Source organism: Coptis chinensis, chromosome 5 (genome assembly GCF_015680905.1).
Source record: "Coptis chinensis isolate HL-2020 chromosome 5, ASM1568090v1, whole genome shotgun sequence".
Classification (NCBI taxonomy): domain Eukaryota; kingdom Viridiplantae; phylum Streptophyta; class Magnoliopsida; order Ranunculales; family Ranunculaceae; genus Coptis; species Coptis chinensis.
The window spans coordinates 48268748-48290174 of record NC_141460.1 but is presented as its reverse complement, the minus strand read 5'-3'; the positions used below and the strand labels follow the sequence as shown (position 1 = coordinate 48290174).

The 21427-nt window shown below is 39.8% G+C and overlaps 4 protein-coding genes across 4 annotated transcripts; 3 read left to right on the top strand and 1 right to left on the bottom strand.

The window, feature by feature from the left end:
- Positions 1 to 286: 286 nt before the first annotated feature.
- On the top strand, positions 287 to 850 carry LOC147497744 (uncharacterized). Its single transcript, XM_086562995.1, has one exon. The coding sequence runs from the start codon at positions 287 to 289 to the stop codon at positions 848 to 850; it is 564 nt and encodes a 187-aa protein (XP_086419121.1).
- A 1438-nt stretch (positions 851 to 2288) lies between these two features.
- LOC147497743 (uncharacterized) lies at positions 2289 to 2762 on the top strand. The gene has a single exon (XM_086562994.1). The coding sequence runs from the start codon at positions 2289 to 2291 to the stop codon at positions 2760 to 2762; it is 474 nt and encodes a 157-aa protein (XP_086419120.1).
- An 8462-nt stretch (positions 2763 to 11224) lies between these two features.
- Positions 11225 to 14513, top strand: LOC147497742 (ubiquitin-ribosomal protein eS31 fusion protein). The gene is made up of 2 exons (XM_086560074.1): positions 11225 to 11763; positions 14295 to 14513. The coding sequence occupies exon 1, from the start codon at positions 11273 to 11275 to the stop codon at positions 11741 to 11743; it is 471 nt and encodes a 156-aa protein (XP_086416200.1). The 5' UTR covers positions 11225 to 11272; the 3' UTR covers positions 11744 to 11763; positions 14295 to 14513.
- A 1239-nt stretch (positions 14514 to 15752) lies between these two features.
- Positions 15753 to 16838, bottom strand: LOC147497741 (uncharacterized). Its single transcript, XM_086562993.1, has 2 exons — positions 16420 to 16838; positions 15753 to 16020 (listed from the first exon to the last, which is right to left on the bottom strand). The coding sequence occupies exons 1-2, from the start codon at positions 16614 to 16616 to the stop codon at positions 15891 to 15893; spliced, it is 327 nt and encodes a 108-aa protein (XP_086419119.1). The 5' UTR covers positions 16617 to 16838; the 3' UTR covers positions 15753 to 15890.
- Between the last annotated feature and the right edge of the window lie 4589 nt (positions 16839 to 21427).

Sequence of the window (21427 nt, the reverse complement as noted above, 5' to 3'; positions counted from 1 at the left end):
AGGACAGGGAGAGAGGATCTTACAGGGGGGGAGAACCGAGGTCTAGAGAGGACGGGGGATCGAGGCAGAAGGGAGGTCCGAGAGAGGAAGTCATACCGCGAAATAGAACAGGACTCCTCTTAACAGGCCTTTAGAGGAAATCTTGCCTCTGATCAAGGGGCAACAATATTATGAGGGTCCGTGGAGTACTCCGCGGGAGATAGAGGGGAAACCATTCTGCGCGTATCATCATATCAGGAATCACGCCACTAATGAATGTTATGCCTTGAAGTGGTTAGTAGAAAGAATGATTGAAAAGGGGATGCTCAGAGAGTTTGTCACAGAGGTTCATCAAGCCGAGAGAGTGCTAGCGCCAGCTAGAATTTTAGGTACAATCAATGTCATCTTTAGTGGGGAAGCACTGGGAAGGAATGCACACAGAGACAAGATAAGAAGGACAGCGAGTTTGCAACAGGTGAATGAGGTGGTGAGCATACCACGGTTAGTTAGTGGAGCTACGATGGGTGAGGAAAATATAATGTTCACCCCGAAAGACCTAGAGTCAGTAATTTCGCCGCATGAGGATGCGTTGGTGATTACTATAGCGATGGGTAATTATCTGGTAAAGAGGGTGCTGATAGACTGTGGAAGTTCAGTGGATTTGCTATTTAAAGGGGTCATGGAGGAGATGAACATCCGTAGAGATCAGTTAAAAGCCCCTCAAACCAATTTGTATGGATTCAACGACAGTATGACAGAGCCAATGGGGGAGCTGGTGCTACCAGTAATGGCAGGGCCGACGATTGTTTTCACAAGGTTTATGGTAGTGGACACTAGTTCCCAATATAATGCAATTCTAGGGAGAAGATAGATCCATGAGATGAGGGCAATTTCATCAACATATTACTAGGTGATCCGCTTCCCCACCAATAGGGGAATGTATGAGATAAGGGGGGATCATGTGGTAGCACAGAACATCCATCAGGTAAATGTGAAGAGTATGATCCGAGGAACGAAAGGGGAGGGGTCGTCATGTGAACAAGGATCAACATAGCAATTACATGAGACGGCTGCGACTGAGGTATACGAGCTTCCGCCGGGACCGAAAACCTTGGATGAGATCGAGGTAGTGAACCTGGGGGTGGGAGATGAGGATAAATTTACAGTAGTGGGATCTGATTTACCAGAGGAATGGAAAAGTAAGCTAGTGCAGTTTTTGGCAGAGAATACAAATATATTTGCATGGGGGATTGAGGATATCACGGGATTAGATCCATAGTTTGCCTGTCATCACTTGCATATGAAGGAATATGCAAAGTCTATGAGACAAAAGATGAGAAGCGTGAGACCCAAGTACGCTAAGGGGATTCGTGAGGAGGTTATATGATTGAAGGGGGCAGGAATAATAAGGGATGTAGAGTTCACGGAATGGCTGTCTAATGTTGTTGCGGTTCCAAAAAAGAACGGCAAAGTCAGAATGTGTGTTGACTTTACAGATATAAACAAAGAGTGTCCGAAAGATTGTTACCCTATGCCGCGAGTGGATGAGCTAGTGGACAGGACTGCAGGTTTCAAAGTGTTTTCTTTCATGGACGCGTCCATGGGGTACAATCAGGTCACAATGTACGGCCCCGATCAAGAAAAGATAACCTTCGTGGTGGAGGGGGGTACCTACTGTTACACTAGGATGCCATTTGGTTTAAAAAATGCGGGTGGTACATTTTAGCGGTTAGGAGAAAAAATGTTTGAAGGCAAGATTTGGAAGGGGATGGAGATATATATTGACGACATGGTGGAAAAAAGCATGTCAGAAGAGGAACACTTAGAAGGTCTCTAAGAAACTTTTCGCATACTGCAGACGCATAAGCTAAAACTCAATCTCGAGAAATGCACCTTTGGGGTAACTTCAGGAAAGTTCTTAGGGTACATAGTCACGCACCACGGAATAGAGGCGAATCCCGATCAGATTAGATCATTAGTAGAAATGTCATCCCCTCAAAATGTGAAAGAAGTGCAACAGTTGGCTGGGAGGGTCGCGACACTAAACATATTTATTTCCAAATCGTCGGACAAGTGCCGACCACTGTATCGTCTGCTGAGGAAAACGCCTAATTTCCAATAGACTGCGGAGTGTGAAGAAGCCTTTCAGGATTTGAAGAATTATTTAGGAAAGGCCCCTTTACTATCGCGACCAGAACAGGGGGAGAAAATGTATTTATATTTGGGAGTTTCAGAATACACAGTAAGCTCAGTCCTGGTGAGAGTTGTTGAAAAAAATAGAAAAGCCATTTTACTTTCAGAGTAAAACCATGCTGGACGCGGAGACCCGGTACAGCAGAATTGAGAAATACGCTTTGGCTTTAGTATTTTCTGCCTTAAAGTTGAAGCCTTACTTCGAGGCTCATTCAGTGGTGGTGATAACGAATTTGCCCCTCAAGCAAGCATTGAAGGCAGAGAAGTCAGGCAGAATGCTAAAATGGGTGGTGATGCTCAGTTGTTATGAGATTCAGTACCAAATCCGAACAGCAGAAAAGGCACAAGCAATGGCAGAGTTCCCCGCCGAGGACCCAATGTGGGGAGAGGAAATGGTCATGGAACAAGAGGGGGAACCTAACCGCGATCCCTTGGATCCTTGGGATACACGGAACGGGTGGAGGGTTTTCGCGGATGGCTCCACTACAGATACAGGGAATGGGATTGGCGTGGTCCTAGTAACTCCAGAGAACACTCGGCTAGAGTTGTCGATGAAACTGGAATTTACGGCTTCAAATAATGAGTCTTAGTATGGAGCAGTGATAGCAGGATTGGATATGGCACAGGATCTGGGGGTGAGTGAATTTTCTGTTTACTATGATCCTAACTTGGTAATTTGTTAAGTGAATGGGGTGTTTGTGGCCCGCTGCCCAAGGATGGCAAGATACCTGGAGGTTCTACGAAGGAAAGCAAGCAAGTTTCGTATGATCATATTTGCCCTCTTAGGTCGCGAAGAGAATAAACATGCTGACACATTGGCTTATGTGGCTGCAGTACTACCAGGGACAGAGGGTAGGTCTATTGAAGTGAGGGTATTGAGTAAACCAAGTACTTCAGAAGAGGAAGGTGTTTGGTTTACCGCTGAGAAGGATCCAGGTTGGATGACACCTATAAAAACTTTTCTGATGGGAGTGGAGATAGAAAACAAACAGGAGAGACGAAAAATAGAATAGGTGAGTCAAAGATACACGTTACTAGATGGGGAGCTGTATAAGAGAAATTTTAGCGGACCAATGTTAAAGTGCAAAGGGCCACAGCAAGTTCAAGAAATTTTGGCCGAGGTGCACGAAGGTGATTGCGGAAGGCACTAAGCTGGGCGAACAACCACACACCGATTAATATCGCAGGGGTATTTCTGGCCCCATATGAAGAGAGATGCCACAGAGTATGCAAAATGCCAGAGATTCGCGCTGCTGATACATTCGCCAGCTGAGCCATTGCACAATGTGTTCAGCCCTTGGCCATTCGCCATGTGAGCCCTGGATATAGTTGGACCTCTGCCCATGGCAAGCGGTAAACGGATGTTTATGTTGGCCGCTACCGACTATTTTACCAAATGGGTGGAAGGGGTGGCATTACAACAAGTTAAGGAAGAACATGTGAAGAAATTTCTGTGGGAGAATATCATATACAGGTTCGGGTTGCCACATACAGTTATCGTGGATAATGGAACTCAATTTATTGGGGGAAAGGTCCGAGAGTTTCTTCAGGCATTCAAAGTGAAGCAGGGGTTCTCAGCCCCCTACAATCCTGAAGGAAATGGGCAAACAGAGTTATCAAATAAAATCATAATGGACAATCTCAAGAGAAAGCTAGAGGAGCGAGAAAGGAGCATGGGCTGATGAACTGAATCACGTACTATGGGCTTATCGCACAACACCACGGACTTCCACAAATGAGTCACCATTCGCAATGGCATATTGGGTAGAGGCAGCAATACCAGTGGAGATGATAGAGAAAACGACAAGAACTAGAGCTGTAGAATTGGGAATGAATGAGAAAATCTTAGCCACTGAATTTAATCTCGTAGAGGAAAGAAGAGAAATAGCGCGCATATGGCTGGAGGAGTATCATCAGAAGTTGTAGAGACAATATGGTAAGAGAGTGAAGCCGCGAACCATCAAGGTTGGGGATTGGGTGCTGCATCGGGCTACACCAGCAACCAAGAAAGAAAATGAAGGTAAATTGGGTCCCAATTGGGAGGGACCATATGTCGTGACAGAGAAGGGTACTTCTAGAACTTACAGGTTACAGATTGCAACATGGGAAAGGATAGCGAAACCATGGAACATCAGAATGTTGAAAATATTTCATAGCGGAGGCCTTGTTTAGTTTTTCAGTTGAAAGAGAAGGGACTTGCTTTTAAATAAAGTTATTGAGCCGAGGAATGATTTCTTGTGTTTTGATTATTAGATCCTTGAAAGGGCGTGTTTCTGATAATTTTGTCATGTGTATTGAATGAGGAAAAATGAATGGGGATGAGCCCTTCACGGACTATATGTCCAAATCAATTTGGAGGCAAAATGAGCTGCCCCCACCAGGGCATAGCCACAACACAGCCGGGGGATGAGGCATTCGCAGACTATTTGTCCAAATCAACTTGGGGGCAATGTGCGTTGCCCCCACAAGGCTTCACAGCTGACCAAAGAAAGCGGGGGTGAGCCTTTCGCGGACTAGATGTCCAAATCAACTTGGGGGCAAAATGAGTTGCCCTCACAAGGCTTCACAGCTGACCAAGAAAAGCGGGGGGGATGAGCCCTTCGCAGACTAGATGTCCGAATTAACCTGGGGGCAAAGTGAGATGCCCCCATAAGGCTTCACAGCAAACCAAAGAAAGCCGGGGCCGCCCTTCGGACTAGATGTCCAAATCAACCGGGGGGCAAAGTGAGCTACCCCCACAAGGCTTCACAGCTGACCAAGAAAAGCGTGGGGGATGAGCCCTTCGCAGACTAGATGTCTAGATTAACTTGGGGGCAAAGTGAGTTGCCCCCATAAGGCTTCACAACTGACCAAAGAAAGCGGGGGAATGAGCCATTCACGGACTAGATGTCCATATCAACTTGGGGGCAAAGTGAGATGCCCCCACCAGGCTTCACAGCTGACAAGAGAACGGGGGGGATGGCCACTTCATGGACTAGATGTCCAAATCAACTTGGGGGCAAAATGAGCTGCCCCCACAAGGCTTCACAGCTAACAAGAGAGCTGGGGCGGGGGAGGGGGGGGGGATGAACCCTTCATGGACTAGATGGGTAAATCAAAGTATGGGCAAATTGAGATGCCCCCACAAGGCTTCACAGATACCCCAAAAGATTCAAAGTGGAGTAATTAGAAGTAAGGCGGTGTTACGACCGCCTGCACAGCTAATGAAGTTATGATCACAATTTATGAAACTGGAAGTGGAGGAGTAAAGATTGAAAGACGAAATGGATTTGCATTAATGACTTGTTGGGCATACCCAGAAACCAGGCTAAAGTGTAAATATACAAACACAGAAGAACTAAATTTAGAGTATGTGAACTGCAAAAGAACAAAATTACAAATTTCATAAGTACAAAGTTTAGGGCATCAATGTTGTCCCTCGGCCACATCCTTCTGGGAGGATTCCTCAGCCACGTCCACAGCTGTGGAAATATCATCAACCAAATCAATTAGGGAAGTGACCGCGCTGGGAGAAGCTAGGGGTACTGCTAGTGTAGCAGCCTCGGATGGTGGGGCAGAAGTTTGAGTGTCATGAACTGGATCAAGAATGGGAAGTAGACGACCAGCCGCAGTGAGTTCTTCAAGCTGTTACTTAAGCTCGCAGGCAATTTTCTTCTCAGCTAGGCTCCAGAATCGGTCTGCGACATCCTTCACAGCCTTGTCCACAACAGCTTGAGTGGCAAGTTTATCCGCCTCCTTCTGGCTCTCAAGTTTGGAAGTGACCCCCGCTACATAGTGGCGGTGCTTGTCCTCAGCTTGCTGGAGAGCTTTTTGGGCCTTCACCTCCACAATCCGAAGATCGTCCCTGTCCTTCTCCAGCTTGGCATGCTTGGCTTTCCAACCATCAGGACCATTAATCTCCTTTTTCGTGACCTCTAGGGCTTCCAAGGTGTTGGTCAGTTCGCGCACCACATAACCGACGTCCAGCAGACTCAACCGAAGAAAAATATTTATTAAAAAGGGATATAAGGAAAAAGAAGGGGAAAGAGGAAAGAAGAGAACATCTTTTTCCAGCCGGTGTAAATAGATGCTCTGTGAGAGGTAAACGAGCCAGAGTCACCGTATGCTTGGTCTCTGGGAAGATGAAAGCTAAAGAATAAGGAAGCCGCGACAGCTGGGTTATCCAGGGCTGAATCACGAGTAGTTACATCGCAATCTCTGGCCTTGAATTCAGGGTGTCAGATTTCAGCGGCACTAGAAGAAAGAGAGCTAGAGCCAAGGGCCGCGTCGAATCAACATGTGCTTCAGAGGAAGCTGGAGGCGCGGTTCTGGCCTTTTTTGCTGGAGGGCTCTTAGCCGCAACTTCAACGGGCTCATCACCGTCTGAGTCACTTGCCCATAGTTTGAGTTTGTTGGTGGCCATAGTAGCCGTAGAAATAGGAGAGGAAGGGTGAGCAAAATCGTCTTCCCAGTCTGCTAAACCGGAATACGAAAAGGGGGCAGTATCTGGAGTGGTAGTGTGGGATTGAGTGTGGGATTGAGCGGCGGCTCGTTGGACGATGGCCTACGAGTGGTAGGTCTTGGTGGTGTATCTGAACGACTTGTGGGCTTTGCGTTTTCTTTTGGGAGGTGGGGAGGATTTGGGTTTTCGTTCTGTTGGGGGTGGTAGACGATAGAAGGGACCTTGGTATTTACCTATGTCCTTGAGAGAAGGGTTAAGCAAAAGAGGGTTGGATTTTTCGGTCTATATCGAGAACCTCACACTGATTACTCCCTAGATCGCGGAGCCCTTGGAAAATTTCAGAGAAAATGCTGATGTAAAGTTGAGATCGCGAATCTGGTTTCCAGTATGGGTCATAGAAAGAAAGACAAATTAAAAAACAAAGTTACACAGAAGTACTGTGAATCAAATGCTTTTACTCACCACTTTTAAGGAAATTGAGGTGCCTTAGAAAAACTTCTGAAGGAAGGTCCGCAGAAATAAAACTTCCAGACACATACAATGGATAGTAGTGTCACACCTTATCAGAAGTTGTAATGCGGAGGATAAAAGACTTCTTCCGCGGACGAGTACAGAAAGACAGATACCCTACACTTCCGAATTTGGTGCTCTTTTTGACATAATAATGAGCGATTATGTCGCAGAGTTGGATTTTAGGAGTGTGGGTTTTATTGTAATGGTCAGCGGCGTACATAACACGCCAGAAGTTACCTATATCTTGATAGGGTGGAATGTTGAAATGATTGCATACCTCGATATCGAGGAGAGTCAAGGGAAATCGCAAACCCGCCGCTATCTAGCCTACAGTAGCGACAAGACAACCTGGCCGCAGTGGTACCAAGTGTGGAAAGTGGGTGATGCCAGACACGTGCTCTAATACCACGTCACCCGGGATGCCATAAGCAGTTTTAACTGCATCTAAATTAGGTTTGCGGTAATGGGAGGGGGGAGGAGGAAGAGAAGTTTTCCTCCCTGAAATAGATGGTACGGCGGCTGGACTGGCAGAGCCAGAAGCCGGGGATTCCGATCTATCAATGGTGTAGTCGTTAGATCTGGAGGTAGAGGACTCAGATCCATCGGATCTGGTGGCAGAGGTATCCCCCGATCCCAATCCCGACATGGCAAAATATACACAAAGTTTGGAAATTTGAAGCAAATGGAAGGAATAACATCTACGAGAGGGGGAAAAAATGCAAAATAGTATCGAAAAATGTGTATAGAAAGTAAACGATGGGAAGAAAGAAGGTGAAGAACGAACCTGTGATGCAAGGTAGCCAAGGCACGGAGTAACGGGGAGGGAACTTGAACGGTGCTGGAAGGATCCTCGAGGTTGAATAACGATGGAGAAGAAGTTGAAGAAGTGGAAGAAGTTGAAGGAGCTAAAAGGGGAAGAATGAAAATGAACTGAGGGTTTTGGGTTTTGAGGGAAGTGAGAAGTTTGAGCGGGATTCGAAGCGACAGGGGTAAAAGAGTAATTGCTGGGAAAAGAACCATGAGAAATGGGACACGTGGATTCTAGAAATTTGAAAAGCCAGGTTCAGATACGCATGTGCTAGGCCTACGTGGCAATAAAGATGAAACACGTGCCACAAAATAGATGGAGCAGTTTAAAATAATAGGCATATACCGCGAATGGAGAAAGCTGGTTCTCGGCCCCATTACTTGTCCGTGGACCATTAATCGGACCGAGAGAGGGCATCTGTAGTGGTCATATTCTTGCCATAAGAGATTATTGGTAGTGGGTGGACCAGATGCGAGATAGTGAAGAAAGAGCATGCTGCAGCGGATCAAGTCCGCGAAACCTTAACTGTTGTGAACTGCCTAGAATACCGAGGACACACGTGGAAAGAGTAGAGACGTAGGATGAAGGAAAGATCAACGAACTGGAAAAGAAGGAAGTTGGAGAGAAGAGAGGTTATAAAGAGGGAGAGAAAAAAAGATAGAAAAAAAGAAAAGAATAGAGAGACCGAGAGAAGAGAAAGTGTGAGAAAATAACGTCTTAGACAAGAGAGTTCATAGGTTGTAATTTTTGAGTATACAGTTCCCTTTTAGTCGAAAATTGTCTTCAGGTACCAAAAATAGTTTTATGCACCATTGTTCCCATGAGGAGGTTCTTTTTCATGAAGATCTTTCTTCCAGACAAATTATTGGGCTTAGATCTTTCTTCAGTCACTCTGAAAAACTGTTGTTTTGATTTGCTTGGTGGGGACTGTAAATAAATATTTAACCGGAAGCTCTTGCTGGTAGAAAGAGATAAAAGTCCATATTAGTCTCCTACTTTTTCGTAATTAGCCAAAGAGTTTTACAAATATTGGAGACTCTGTGAGTGCTCAAAAAATAGAGCCAAGAGGGTACAACTATAATATATATCTAAGGATTTTAGGAAAAATTGTGGTAATCTGACATTTTGTTTGGTACGGTGTAAGTTCTTTGTCCCTTTCTTATCCATTGGATATGTTACAGAATATATGAGAAAACATTATTAACTCAATCAAAAGACAACCTGCTGATTTTGTTTGGAACAGTTGTTGCACTTGTAATATTCAAGGATATTAAAATATCTTCTTGTTTTCTGGCAGCTATTATAAAGATCGAAGTCCTTCAAAGGTAAAACTTTATTTGTTGAAGTTTTTAGTGTGTGAGAGTCAAGCAGCTTAAGGATATGCTTACTTCTTCAAGTTTTCCTTGTGTTATAACACAGTAACATTTGAGTTCATAGTGTTCAGTTAGTTGGACACTCTAAACTGAACCATGCGTAGCACACTTCTTATATTTGACTAATTCAAACATATATGAGACATACTGCTAAGAACATGTTAAGTAGTTGGACACTTTAAACTCCTAAGTCCTATCACACAAACTATGCAAAGTTAGGGGGTTCATTAATGCTTTGGGTTGTGCCCTATTGTGAAGTGGACACTTGCTATTTTGAGTATTTTCTTGTTGTCTTCTGTTTTAGCCTTTTAAGGTGATATGAGAACTTTTGATGAAAAAAGGTTTTATTAATAAAAATCTAGCATGACTGATTCATGTTCTACAAATTTGGACACCTATTTTTCATATTGCTACAGGTTTCTAACTTCACAATTTGTTAGATTGTCTTGCCCATTTTCACATTGCCGAAATTCAAGCAAGCTTTATAGAATGAACTACTCCTCTAACATTGTGTTTGCTGAAGTGGTTAGTAAATCACATACGAAGAGAGAAACTTAATGATGAATTTTTTGATAAGGATCAAAGAGAGCAAGAAGAACTTGAAGGAGACTTTGGAATGAGGAGACAAGATCTAGAAAACCTTAGTAGAAATAGAATACGGGAAATTGCATCAGATTATAGAAAGTCTATTGGCATTGCAATGTGGAATGACTATGACTATTGTGACTATCACAATGCAGATTGATGTAATATTTTGGATTTTGCTTTGGATTTGGATTTGTTTCATGTTAACAATGAAATGATCGGTGATACTTGTTTCTAATTAAATATTTTGTGGAACTTTTTTTTTTGGTGAGAATATAGACATTGTATTTAAGTTATTATTTCGTTTTTGATTTATAATGTTTTATTATTTTTTCAAATATGTAACAGGTTATCAGTGTAACAGATACAATGTATACCAAATAGTGGGCACGCTGAACTTGTGACAGAACAATTGGCAGCCAAACAACTTCCAGATTAACCTGCTTTAAGTTGCACATTTACATAATTAGATCAGCTAATCCAGGTTGTCAACTACGAATTTTTCTAGTGCTAAACAAAGCCCTAATGAAATCAAATATATTTGTTTATTTGAAAACTAACATGATTAACTCCATTATTATCTCTAAAATAGATATTCTAAACCTAATGTTTACAAAAATAGATATGCACACGTAGGGCTGTCAATGGGTTTTGATAACCCAATAATCGACCTAAATCAAATTGATAAAAATGGTTTGGGTTTTGGTAATTTGGTTTGACATCCACTAGCCCAAACCGATAAGATATTGGTTTGGTTTTGGATTTGTTCTCCACCGAGCCGATATGAACCCAAATCGATAATATGACATTTTAGTTATATTTATGATTAAGTTTGTATATATTTATCAATTGTGTAGTTGAAATTAATTGATTTAATATAGGATTTAATTGGTTTTATAGTTTTTGGTTAAGATCGATTCTGTTTCAGTTTGTAATATTTCTTATTGATTCGGTTCGATTTTGGGTTCTCAATTTTCTTATTGGTTTGGTTTCGGGTTCCCAATTTTTTTATTGGTTTGGGTTTGGATTTTTCAGAATCCAACCCAAACTGATCCATCGACAACCCTTTGCACATGGGCTTAAGTTTTTCAATTATTTGATAATCTAACCAGAGCCCAACCCGAATCCGAGTCCGGCTTTGATTTTACAAGACTGGATCACTGTTAGCCATGAACAACAAAAATCGGGTTTTAGCCTATCGGGCTTGGGCTAACCCGGCCCAAGTTTTTCCCTTAGGAATAAGTTGAATAGAGTTGTTGGGCCCAGGCCCGACTAGAAGCCCAAGCACGCAAAACCCTAACCCTAAGACTCTCACTACCTATATAAAAACTAAAAACAAGGCACTCATTTTACCTCTCCGCAACCAAAGAAAAAAAAAAGATGCAGATCTTTGTGAAGACCCTGACGGGGAAGACGATAACACTAGAAGTCGAGTCAAGTGACACCATCGACAATGTGAAAGCGAAGATCCAAGACAAGGAAGGAATTCCACCAGACCAGCAGCGTTTAATCTTCGCTGGAAAACAGCTGGAAGACGGTCGGACACTAGCCGACTACAACATCCAGAAAGAGTCAACGCTTCATTTGGTCCTCCGTCTACGTGGAGGTGCGAAGAAGAGGAAGAAGAAGACATACACCAAGCCCAAGAAGATTAAGCATAAGCATAAGAAGGTTAAGCTTGCTGTTTTGCAGTTTTACAAAGTGGATGACTCTGGAAAAGTGCAGAAGCTGAGGAAAGAATGTCCTAATCAGGAGTGTGGTGCTGGCACTTTTATGGCCAATCATTTTGACAGGCATTATTGTGGCAAGTGTGGTTTGACTTATGTTTATCAGAAGGCTGGTGGTGATTGATTACTACTATTCTCCTCTTGGTATAATCTTTTTATCAAACCCCTCTTCTTGTTTATTCATAAAATAATTTTACTTGGTGTTAATATGATTTACCTAATAAGTGATATGAATGATTGTTGTGTTGTTTCTAATGTTGAGATATAATTTGTTCGTTCTACGGTAATCTTTTTGATAGTTGATTCTAGGTTGCTCATCATGACTAATGAACAATAGCTACAACGCCCGACTGCTTTAATCTAGATTGCTTTAATATTGAAACATTAACTGCTTTAATCCAGGATGTTAAGAATTCTTTTTTTATAAAAATTGTGATACCTTGCATGCTTAATTAAATGCTTATGTTGCCATTTATTTATGGTTATAGTGAATATTGATGAGTTGCTGCAAACTATTGGCATGTCAGTTCCAACATTAAAGATGTGTAAGTAAAGGATTATGTCGCAAATACTAATGTCATTAAATTAACGCAGTTTTTTGAAGCTTTGGCATCTGTTGTCTATGGTAGTTATTTAGGTTGTGACCGTTTTGTGGTGCCATTAGAAATGCCCCAGGGTCTTTGTTTACCACATATTTTCTCAACTTTGTTTCCCCTAGCTTAGAGCTTTTTTGATAACAGTCACCAGCGTTGTGTTTGGTTTGTCTATTTGTTGTTGTTGTTGTTGTTTTTTTTTTTTTTTTTTTTTTTTTAATTTAATTTAATTTATATTTTTTTTCGTTGGGAAGGTGGGGGTGGGGGTGGGGGGTGTTGGTGATTAGAAGTGCAATCCAGGGTTATCACTTGAACCCTTGAGATTCCTTGTTGATGGTTTTAGGAATTAAATGTCTACAGAAGAGAGGAACAAGGTATCAAGAGTTCTACGTAATTTTCTAGAGAATAATAATTATGTAGTGTATGAATGCATAGTTGTTAAAATCAAACAATTCCCGATGTGATCATGTGAATCGTACGACTCATATTGAGTCGAAAGGTTAAAGATTAGAACTGAATGTTCGAGTCACGGGATTCCAGTACTGTTGAAAAATTGCGAGTCAAATGGAAAAATCGCGTGGAATTTGTATTTATTTTGATTCCACGATTTGCTAAAAAGATAAAGTTTCAAGCTTTTGGTTTTAAGCACCATTATGGAAAACTAGAGAAAAAGGGTAGAGGACGAAAGAATTGAGCTTTTAATATACGTGTTGGGCGAGCTTGTAAGCAGTTTCTTGTTTGTGAGTTTAGCGGTGAACTATTTGAGGTTCCATTACTTCCATATATAAAAGACCGATACATAATTTCATCTGCTTCTTTAAGTGTCATTATTTTACACTGGTCTTCCTCATTCTCGGCGCTGGTTGGTAGCAGTCCTATGAGGCGCTGCTGTGAAAACCAGTTTTAGGTTTCGAATGCAAAACTAAAATAAGAACAGAAATTTTCAACAGGTGGGTTTGGGAGTAGAATTATACTTGAAAGTTTAACAGTATTGACTATTGTAAACATTAACCAACTTTTAAATGTGGGCTAATACTTAACACGTGAATGTCATGCTTAGGATAAAGTAAATAAATGTATTTCAACTTTGCAACAAACAATTAAAAATGGGCCTCCTCTACTCAGCTTAGTTTAAAATTGGTCAACTTAAAATTTGAAATTGGACCAACTTAATTTTTCTTTTTGAAACAATTACACAACAGTATCTGTAATTAAACAACCCAACTTATCAATATATAATTCTATCTGGTAATAAAATTATTTATCAATGTGACAGTCATATTATTCATGCTTTGAGATTATCATGTGCACATCCTGAGTAGGGGAACAGGATTGATTTGTCCTATCTAAAGAAATCATACTTGTGTGTGGAAAATAGAAGATCAAAAGAGGAGATGAAGAAAAGGGGTCGAGTCCTGAGTGTAGTTTGGAAAAAGAAAAATTTAGGATTGTTGCCTGATTCTCCTCTTTTTCTTTTTGTAATTTATGAGTTTTCAGAATTCAATTCATTGAGATATGTTATTTTCTAAAAGGTTCAAAAAACAAAAAATTAGGAGACCTGGTGTCTTTTTGGGAGGAAAGAACCTGCTATGTACTTTTAATTTTTTAGGAGAAAAGGCTACAGGGTGAGTTTTCTAGAGTTTGACTTTCTGACCCTCCAAATGTACTGAATTTGCTTTGGACAAGCACAACCAAAATTTTCTAAGCTTTTAAACATATTCTATTTTCCATGAAGCTCTTTAAGGAGTTTCCATGTGAAATGATTTATGAGGTTGTCAAACATAATTGTATTGTCGTTATTGTACTTTGGCAGTCTGGCTCTCTCAGGTAACTGAATAGATAGATGGAAAAGTTGTATGGATGGCAAACACAAACAATCCCATCAGTGCAAAGTTATAGTACAGTCAGTTGGCAACTTGGCAGCTATTCTTTTGTCAACGTCATACTAACATGTTTTGTGTGTTTGCTTAAGATATAATATTTGAACCTGTAGGATGCTGCATTTCATTTAGTTGCAAGTCAAGATGTTAGAGTATTGAATATGTTTTCAAAATGGTAGTGAACTTTACTTCGATGCTGCAGGTACACAGGTAGAACTGCAGTCAAACTGTGGTGCCAGTTAAGGGAAGTGTGAGCAGAAGGATGATCAGATATTGATGTTTGGTTTTCTACTGTTTTGTAACTTTTTCTATGTTGGCAGCATAATGCTTCAGTTGGGATTTTAAACCATTTCTAGGATTTTAATTGGGTACTGTACTGTTATCATGAATTTTTTCTTTCAATATAATCTGGATTTATCAATTATCGGTTTCGATTTATCTTAAGCCATTGGAAATGTCATTCAATTTAATGAGTTTATGTAAATGTGTGCTAGGCTTTTTATTCAGGCAGTCAGCTAGGTTGTGTAGTCTATATACGCGGTATGGTGCAGAGTTCTGGGAGTAGTCTTGTTTGCCTTCTGTTATGTCTATTAGCTCTTGGGAATACTGTGATATGTGTTTTCTTTTGATGCTTAGGGAGTGTGGTTGACAAAGTTTGTTTCTCGGGAGAGGTCAATAGGTTACGGGAATATTTTGAGATGGATAACGTGCTGGTAATTGTAAGAGTTGGGCTCCTCTTTACTTAATCTTCTATTGTCCAACCTTATCCTGCTAGAAACCTTTCTAGAGATGTCAGAAAGTTGTGTCCACAGTATCTCTGAGAGTTGATACTTATGCTAGGTCTTGTGGGGAAACAAGCTGTTGGATGCTTAAGCCAAACAGACTCCAGTGCCTTATTTGGTATCTCAGTTGTCCTCGACTCCTTGCTAGGTCTTTATTTCTGGTTAGCAGCTGGTTGGCTTGTGTTATATAGCATTGTATGGGTTTATATATTTCTTGAATTATCTTCTTTACGTGTCTTTTAGGACTCTTTGGTTAGAGCCAGTGTTTTACTCGAGATTTGAGAATGAGGCTTGATAGTTAGATGGCAAAGCGTCTACTGGAGACCCGGAGAGATTTTTTCTGTATGGTGCAGTGGAAGAGAGATTTTTTCTGTATGGTGCAGTGACGTTTGACCTGCGTGCTTTATGCGGGTATGGAATATTAGGTGGAAATGTGGTTTGTCCCAAAACTTTCAATTCATCTTAAGTTACGTTCTGAAGGTGATTCTACCTTGACAAAAGTAGAATACTTTTGAACACCAGATAATCAAAATGGTAAAGATGTACTGCAACATGCCTTATTTCATCCTATACAATTTAAAAACACATGTAAACAAAATATCAGGATATAGATATTTATTGATATTTAATTTTTGGATATGTATCGTGGATATATTTCCCTTTTTTGAGATATTTGATATTGTTTCACCTAAAAATATCGTAGATATATCTAAAATATCGACAAATATCACAGATATTGTGAATATTTATTGATATATCATGATATATTAGTTATATTTATTTAAAATATAATGGTAAATATTAAATAAAATTATTATATATATAAAATATCGCCAAATATTGCTAAATACCCATAAATATCACAAATATCACAAATATTATCAAAATATAACTGATATTAGCAGTCGTATATATATTTAAACATATCGTGATATTTAAATATCTTTTTCTGAAATATAGATAAATATCTCCAAATATCGTAATATATCGAGATATTGTACTATGATGTAAAGTGATTAGTTTGTAGGGGCACATTTGTACATAGGGAATTGTGCTATGTGAAACTGGGAAACGTAGTTGCTTGCGGGATTGCGCATCTCCTCATACGGTGGTTCATTCAGAAATGCCCAGTTGCTCTGCGTCCACCTGTTGAAACAAGTATATCAATTTTAGTACTCAGCCAAACAGATCCCGTCTTCCTTTTAATTTTTGTCAGACAAACAGTTATTTCCACTTTTCTAATTCTAGAATTGTGGTAATTTCTGAGTCATTGCGTTCACTTCGCTCTGCCCCCTTTGTGTATTGAAAGTACCGAGGGAGTATTTCGGTTTCATGTCTAGATGGTTTGATGATTTCTACATAAAACAAAATTAAAAATATATTTACCAGTCATCACACTTGTATGCTTTATCCAATTCAATGGGGCACGTGCTACATGGAAATATGAACTGCGATGAGTTGGCAGACGATCGTGCCCTTGCTGCCTCTTCTTCCGCTGTAGCAAATTGTTGGTTGTGCTGATATTTTGATGCCTTATGTGATTACCAGAAATTTTTGATCTCTTCATTAGTGAATGACTTGTTCCTCAGTAAGTTAACTGTTGGATTGCAATAAAAGAAACATGTATGTATAGTAACTGCCCACAAACAGCAATATAATAAGAAAGCCTCTGTAAATGATCTTAATAATACCTGTTTTTGATCCAAGACAGGGGAGTCCCAACCAGCCATTAGAGAAACCATGACTGCTTCTATGAATTTGTTACTATTATTCTGTGCTGCTCGTAAAAAAAAAATATATATATATATATAGCAAGACAAACCTTGACTTCGTTGCAGCACACAGAAAATTGGAACCTTAAAACCGAGGTAACCACTTGGCTTATTCAATTTTAAAGAGTCATCCGTACGAGTGGAACCTGTTGCTGACTCAGGCTTTATCTAAGAAAATCTTAAATACACTCTTCATTTCTAAGAGGGCACTCTCCGACTCAAAATTTGTTATTACATTTGTGTTCCAACTTAAAACCCATATTTTATAAGAAGACACTCTCTATAAAAAAGGGTCCTGTATTGGGTGCCACTGAAATTAGATTAAGTAGCCTCCAGCCCAACCGAAAAGCCCAAGACACCCCAAATTGCGAAACCGGAAAAACCTCCTAAAACCGGTCATCTCTATCGCGCAAAACCCTTCGACGTTATCGCAAAACCTTAAAAAAAAAACCCAAAATCAATTTCGCGAATTGAAGCAATCCAATCCATAAACAATCACGAAATTACAACCTCACAACATAAACAATCTATTGTTTATTGGTTTGAACTGATTTAGTTCTTCTCACAACAACAATCTCTCGAAATTTGATGGATTGAAGAACTTGAGAACCAACAGGCCCAGCAACAGATTAGTTCTTGGCGATTGAACTGATTTAGTTATTCTCACAACAACAATCTCTCAAAGTTTGATGGATTGAAGAACTTGAGAACCAACAGGTCCAGCAACAGGTTAGTTCTTTGCGAAATTTGATTTAGTTCTTCTTAATATTAGATCAGGTCAGTTATCATTTTGATTTACTTGTGTTTGAACTGAGTGTTAAACTAGTGTTGTTATTTTTAGATTAACCTACTGGGTTGCTAGTTTGTTATTTTGATGGTTGGTGTATCGGTATTGAATTTGATTTGGTTTGGTATCTCTGAATGTTATGTGGTTGTGAGGTTGGTATCGGTATCCAAATTAAGTTATTAGCGTTTGATCTGATATTGAATTGGGTTATGGTTTTGGATTTTGATTGGTTCGATTTGAGGCACACAAGTCTTTACTGTTGGTTCCAAATGATTGAGCTGCATATTGATTGTAATAGTTTTTTGTCACGTTAAATTGAGTGGCGTATGACCATAAGCTTCTCATATACTCTGCCACACATAATCCTGTTGGAACGGGCCGGGTTTGAAGTTTATGTCTGTAAGCCAGTTGAAGTAGTGTATGATTCAATTCATACATCTGATTGGGTGGTGCATGAATTCATACGCCATTGTGTTGGTGTACTATATTCATCTATTCCCCCCAAACACCCACTTGGGCTTTGTATATAGCATCAACTATAGTGATTAGAACAGCATAACATTGACAATTAATAGGAATGGTGTAATTGGAGCTTGGCTTCGGACAATTTGAGAATCTGTACCACCATTTGTACCACCAAGGTTGTCTTACAAACCTTAATTGTAATGAGATTGATACAACTGTTCAAGTGTTGAAGGCGTTAACGCCTTCCATTCTTTTGTTGAAATCACAAGCTAGGACGTGTGCGTTAAGGTTTGTAATTGTAAGGGAACAGATGATTGTTGTGGCTAAGGGGAATGTTTATGTTAGGAAGGCTATTGTGTATCTTCCTAGGTATTTGGTTAGTAGAGCTCCTGAGAGGTCAGAATCTTGGGCTGCGGCTGTGGAGTCGATAATGGAAGTTGTTAGAGCAATGGAGTTGGAGGATCAGATTGGATTTGTGGAGTATGTGATTAAGTTGAGTCAAGGAAAGGCTAATCTTAGGTTAATGGCAGTTGATCATTTTTTGTTGAGGGGGTACTACTGAAGCTAAATTGAAGTTGAACTATTAAAATTTACGTGTCATTTTAAGATTAGTAGCTGGGATGCAGGTTTTTTTATTTGATTCTAAATGGCTTAAATTGTTTATAAAAATGAGCTTTGTTCTAATTTTTATGTTCTGTAGTACTCTGAGTTGTTTTTGCTTGTATTGAATACAACATCACACTGTTAAGATTTGGGTATGATTGACGCTAGTTTAGGGGTTGAAACTTGAAAGTGTTCAGTTTTTTTGCGAAGTTTCCAAGTCGTCTTGTATCACGAAGCAATTATGTACAAAGGGGCATGGAAACATGAATTACTGCCTTTCATTTTCTCGCTTCTAATGTGTTGACTAATTTGATAATGATCCCTTTGATAATATGCATTCTCTGTAGAATGGTCAAGTGGTGCAAATTAATCACATTGAAACATTGTCTTACCAGTTAACACAATGTATAGCCATATCCCCTTATTTTTTTAATAGATATATATGTTTCCTTTCTCTTTTTGTTTAGGTAGGAAAACATGGTATGGGGTATTGCTTGTCACTAACTATACCAAATTACTAAGTTGGTTCTGTCTAACTAGCAATGCTTACTATTTAAGAAAATACAACTTTATTCAGAAGTTATATCATTTCCACACTTGATTATAAAAATCTTAACTTTTTTTGCAATGTTTATGTATTATTAAAGTTTAGACATCGTTCTATAATTTTAAATTGGTTTACAAGAACTTGTCATTCCTCCCTGCTATGGTCTTGTAGATTTTGGAAAGTTAGATCATGCTACAAAATAATTAAATGAATTAATAGTTGAAATTTCAGATTCAATATTAGAGACAGTCCCTCTGACTTATAGATTTTATAATTGCAGGTGTTTAGACATTCAAATGATGACATACTCTGTAGAACACATAGTTAGTAGCTGATGTTATTTTGTTCTCATCAATTCTTACCTTGTCTTATCACTTTGGTTTTATTCTCTTTGGTTTTTGTTGTCGATAGATGGTCCTTATGGCATGCAACACCAACAGTGGCAGCAAAATGCTCCTCCCCCTCCACAGGACCATGTTGTCTCAATGTTGCCAAAACCTACTCCTCCACTAGGTTTAGCATCACGACCACCACAGTCACATATGGCAGTCTCAAATTGAAGTTGATATATTTTGTTGCCATGTAGAGCCAACAAAATATAGTCTACATCTTTAGGGCCCCGTTTGAAAATTTAAAAATGAATTGCTTTACATCTTGTTGCTAAACTTTCATAGTGCTCATCTTCCATACCTAGTATTTTCCTTTAGGGCCTGATGTTATAAGAGAAGATACTTTTACCATTTTATGATTAGTGTTTCTGTACATTTTGTTACTCACCTTTCATACTGCTTATGTTCTTGAGTCTTGACTAATAAGTAATGACCTTGATCACATGCAGCTTTTACGAGTACTTGCTTAAGGGCTGGATATAGGGGAACAAAATTGAAGCGGTAAAGCATTATAGGTGAGAAGCTCTTTTTTTAATTTGGTTATCAAACTTACTGAATGTATGTTATCAAGGTGGTTTTTTTGGGTGGTTTCCCCTATGCTTGACGAGGGACAGAGTCAAGTTCATTTTGTTGTAGAGAGAGTCCAGTTATTTTGTTATAATACTTGATGTACATAAATGACGGTTCATACAGAAATAGTCTTGTATATATATACATTTTCACTGTCGTGTAAAAGTTAGGTTATATGTACATATGGTTGTTGGAAGGATGTCATTATTGATTTCCAGGTTATGACAGGTTTAAGTATACGAAATGTTGAGCAAACAAAGGAAACTCTGCCCAAAATTCGATAGAATTTGGATAGCGTAACACCTCATTCTATTTCTTCATATATACTTGGAGTTATCATAGCAAGCTTATAAGTATATTTGTTTTACGACTGGGATAATCTCCATTTTCTAGTGTTTTTCTTTGTACATTGTTTCTTTAAATATGGTTTACTAATACTTGTTTTATTTTTCTTTGTAGCGATGGATCCTCGATCAAAGAATGTAGCAAAAACTACATTCAAAGGTGTGAAGAAATTGTTTGGTGGCGGTTCCTCTAGTGGTGACGCAGTTGGAAGAAAGAGACAAAAGGCAGGTGGCTTAACGGCACCAGCGCGTAGAGGAGACCATTTGGAAAAAGAGGTTCCTGAGGTTCCTGAGGTTGATTCATCGAGTGAAGATAGTGTAGATAGTGATAACAATGTAGGTTTAGATGTAAATATGGACAAAGGGAATAGTATAGTGGAAGAGGAGAGTGAGGAGAGTGAGGACGATGATGAGGAGGGTGATGAGGAGGATGAGGAGGAGGATGAACAAGATGATGATGTGGACGAATATGTGGTAGAAGACGTACCACCAGTGGAAGAAGCACCTCCGGTATTGGATTTCGTAAGAAAATCCAATGATGATTTGGAGTTTCAAAGAGGTGTGTATGGGAGTGGCCCGTATGAGTCAAAGTAGTTGTATGACTATACGATGCATGTCGCTCGCGATGTTTGGGAGAGAAGGGTAATATATTTTGTTTTTCTTGGGTACTTTGATTTTCTTTTACAAAATCTTTTGTTTCTGCTCATATATATCTAATGCATGCTCGGTTGTTTCAGGAGGATCGCAGAGCATTGAAGTGTGTTTCGCACTTAGCGAAGTTATCCCATGCCAATGGGATTTCAAGAATGAATGTGAAAGGTCTCCGAAATTTGCCCAACAGTTGAGAAGGACTGGGTTATTTGATCTCGTGGAAGGTTATCACGAGCATATGGATCCACCATTGATCTCTACATTTGTGGAAAGATGACATCCAGAGACCAACACCTTCCATATGCCAGTTGGGGAGATGACTGTGACTTTGGACAATGTTGTCAAAATATGTGGAGTCACAGTTAGAGGAAGAGCGGTGCAAGGGGACAATGAGCTGAACTTACAACAATCGATACATCTCCTAC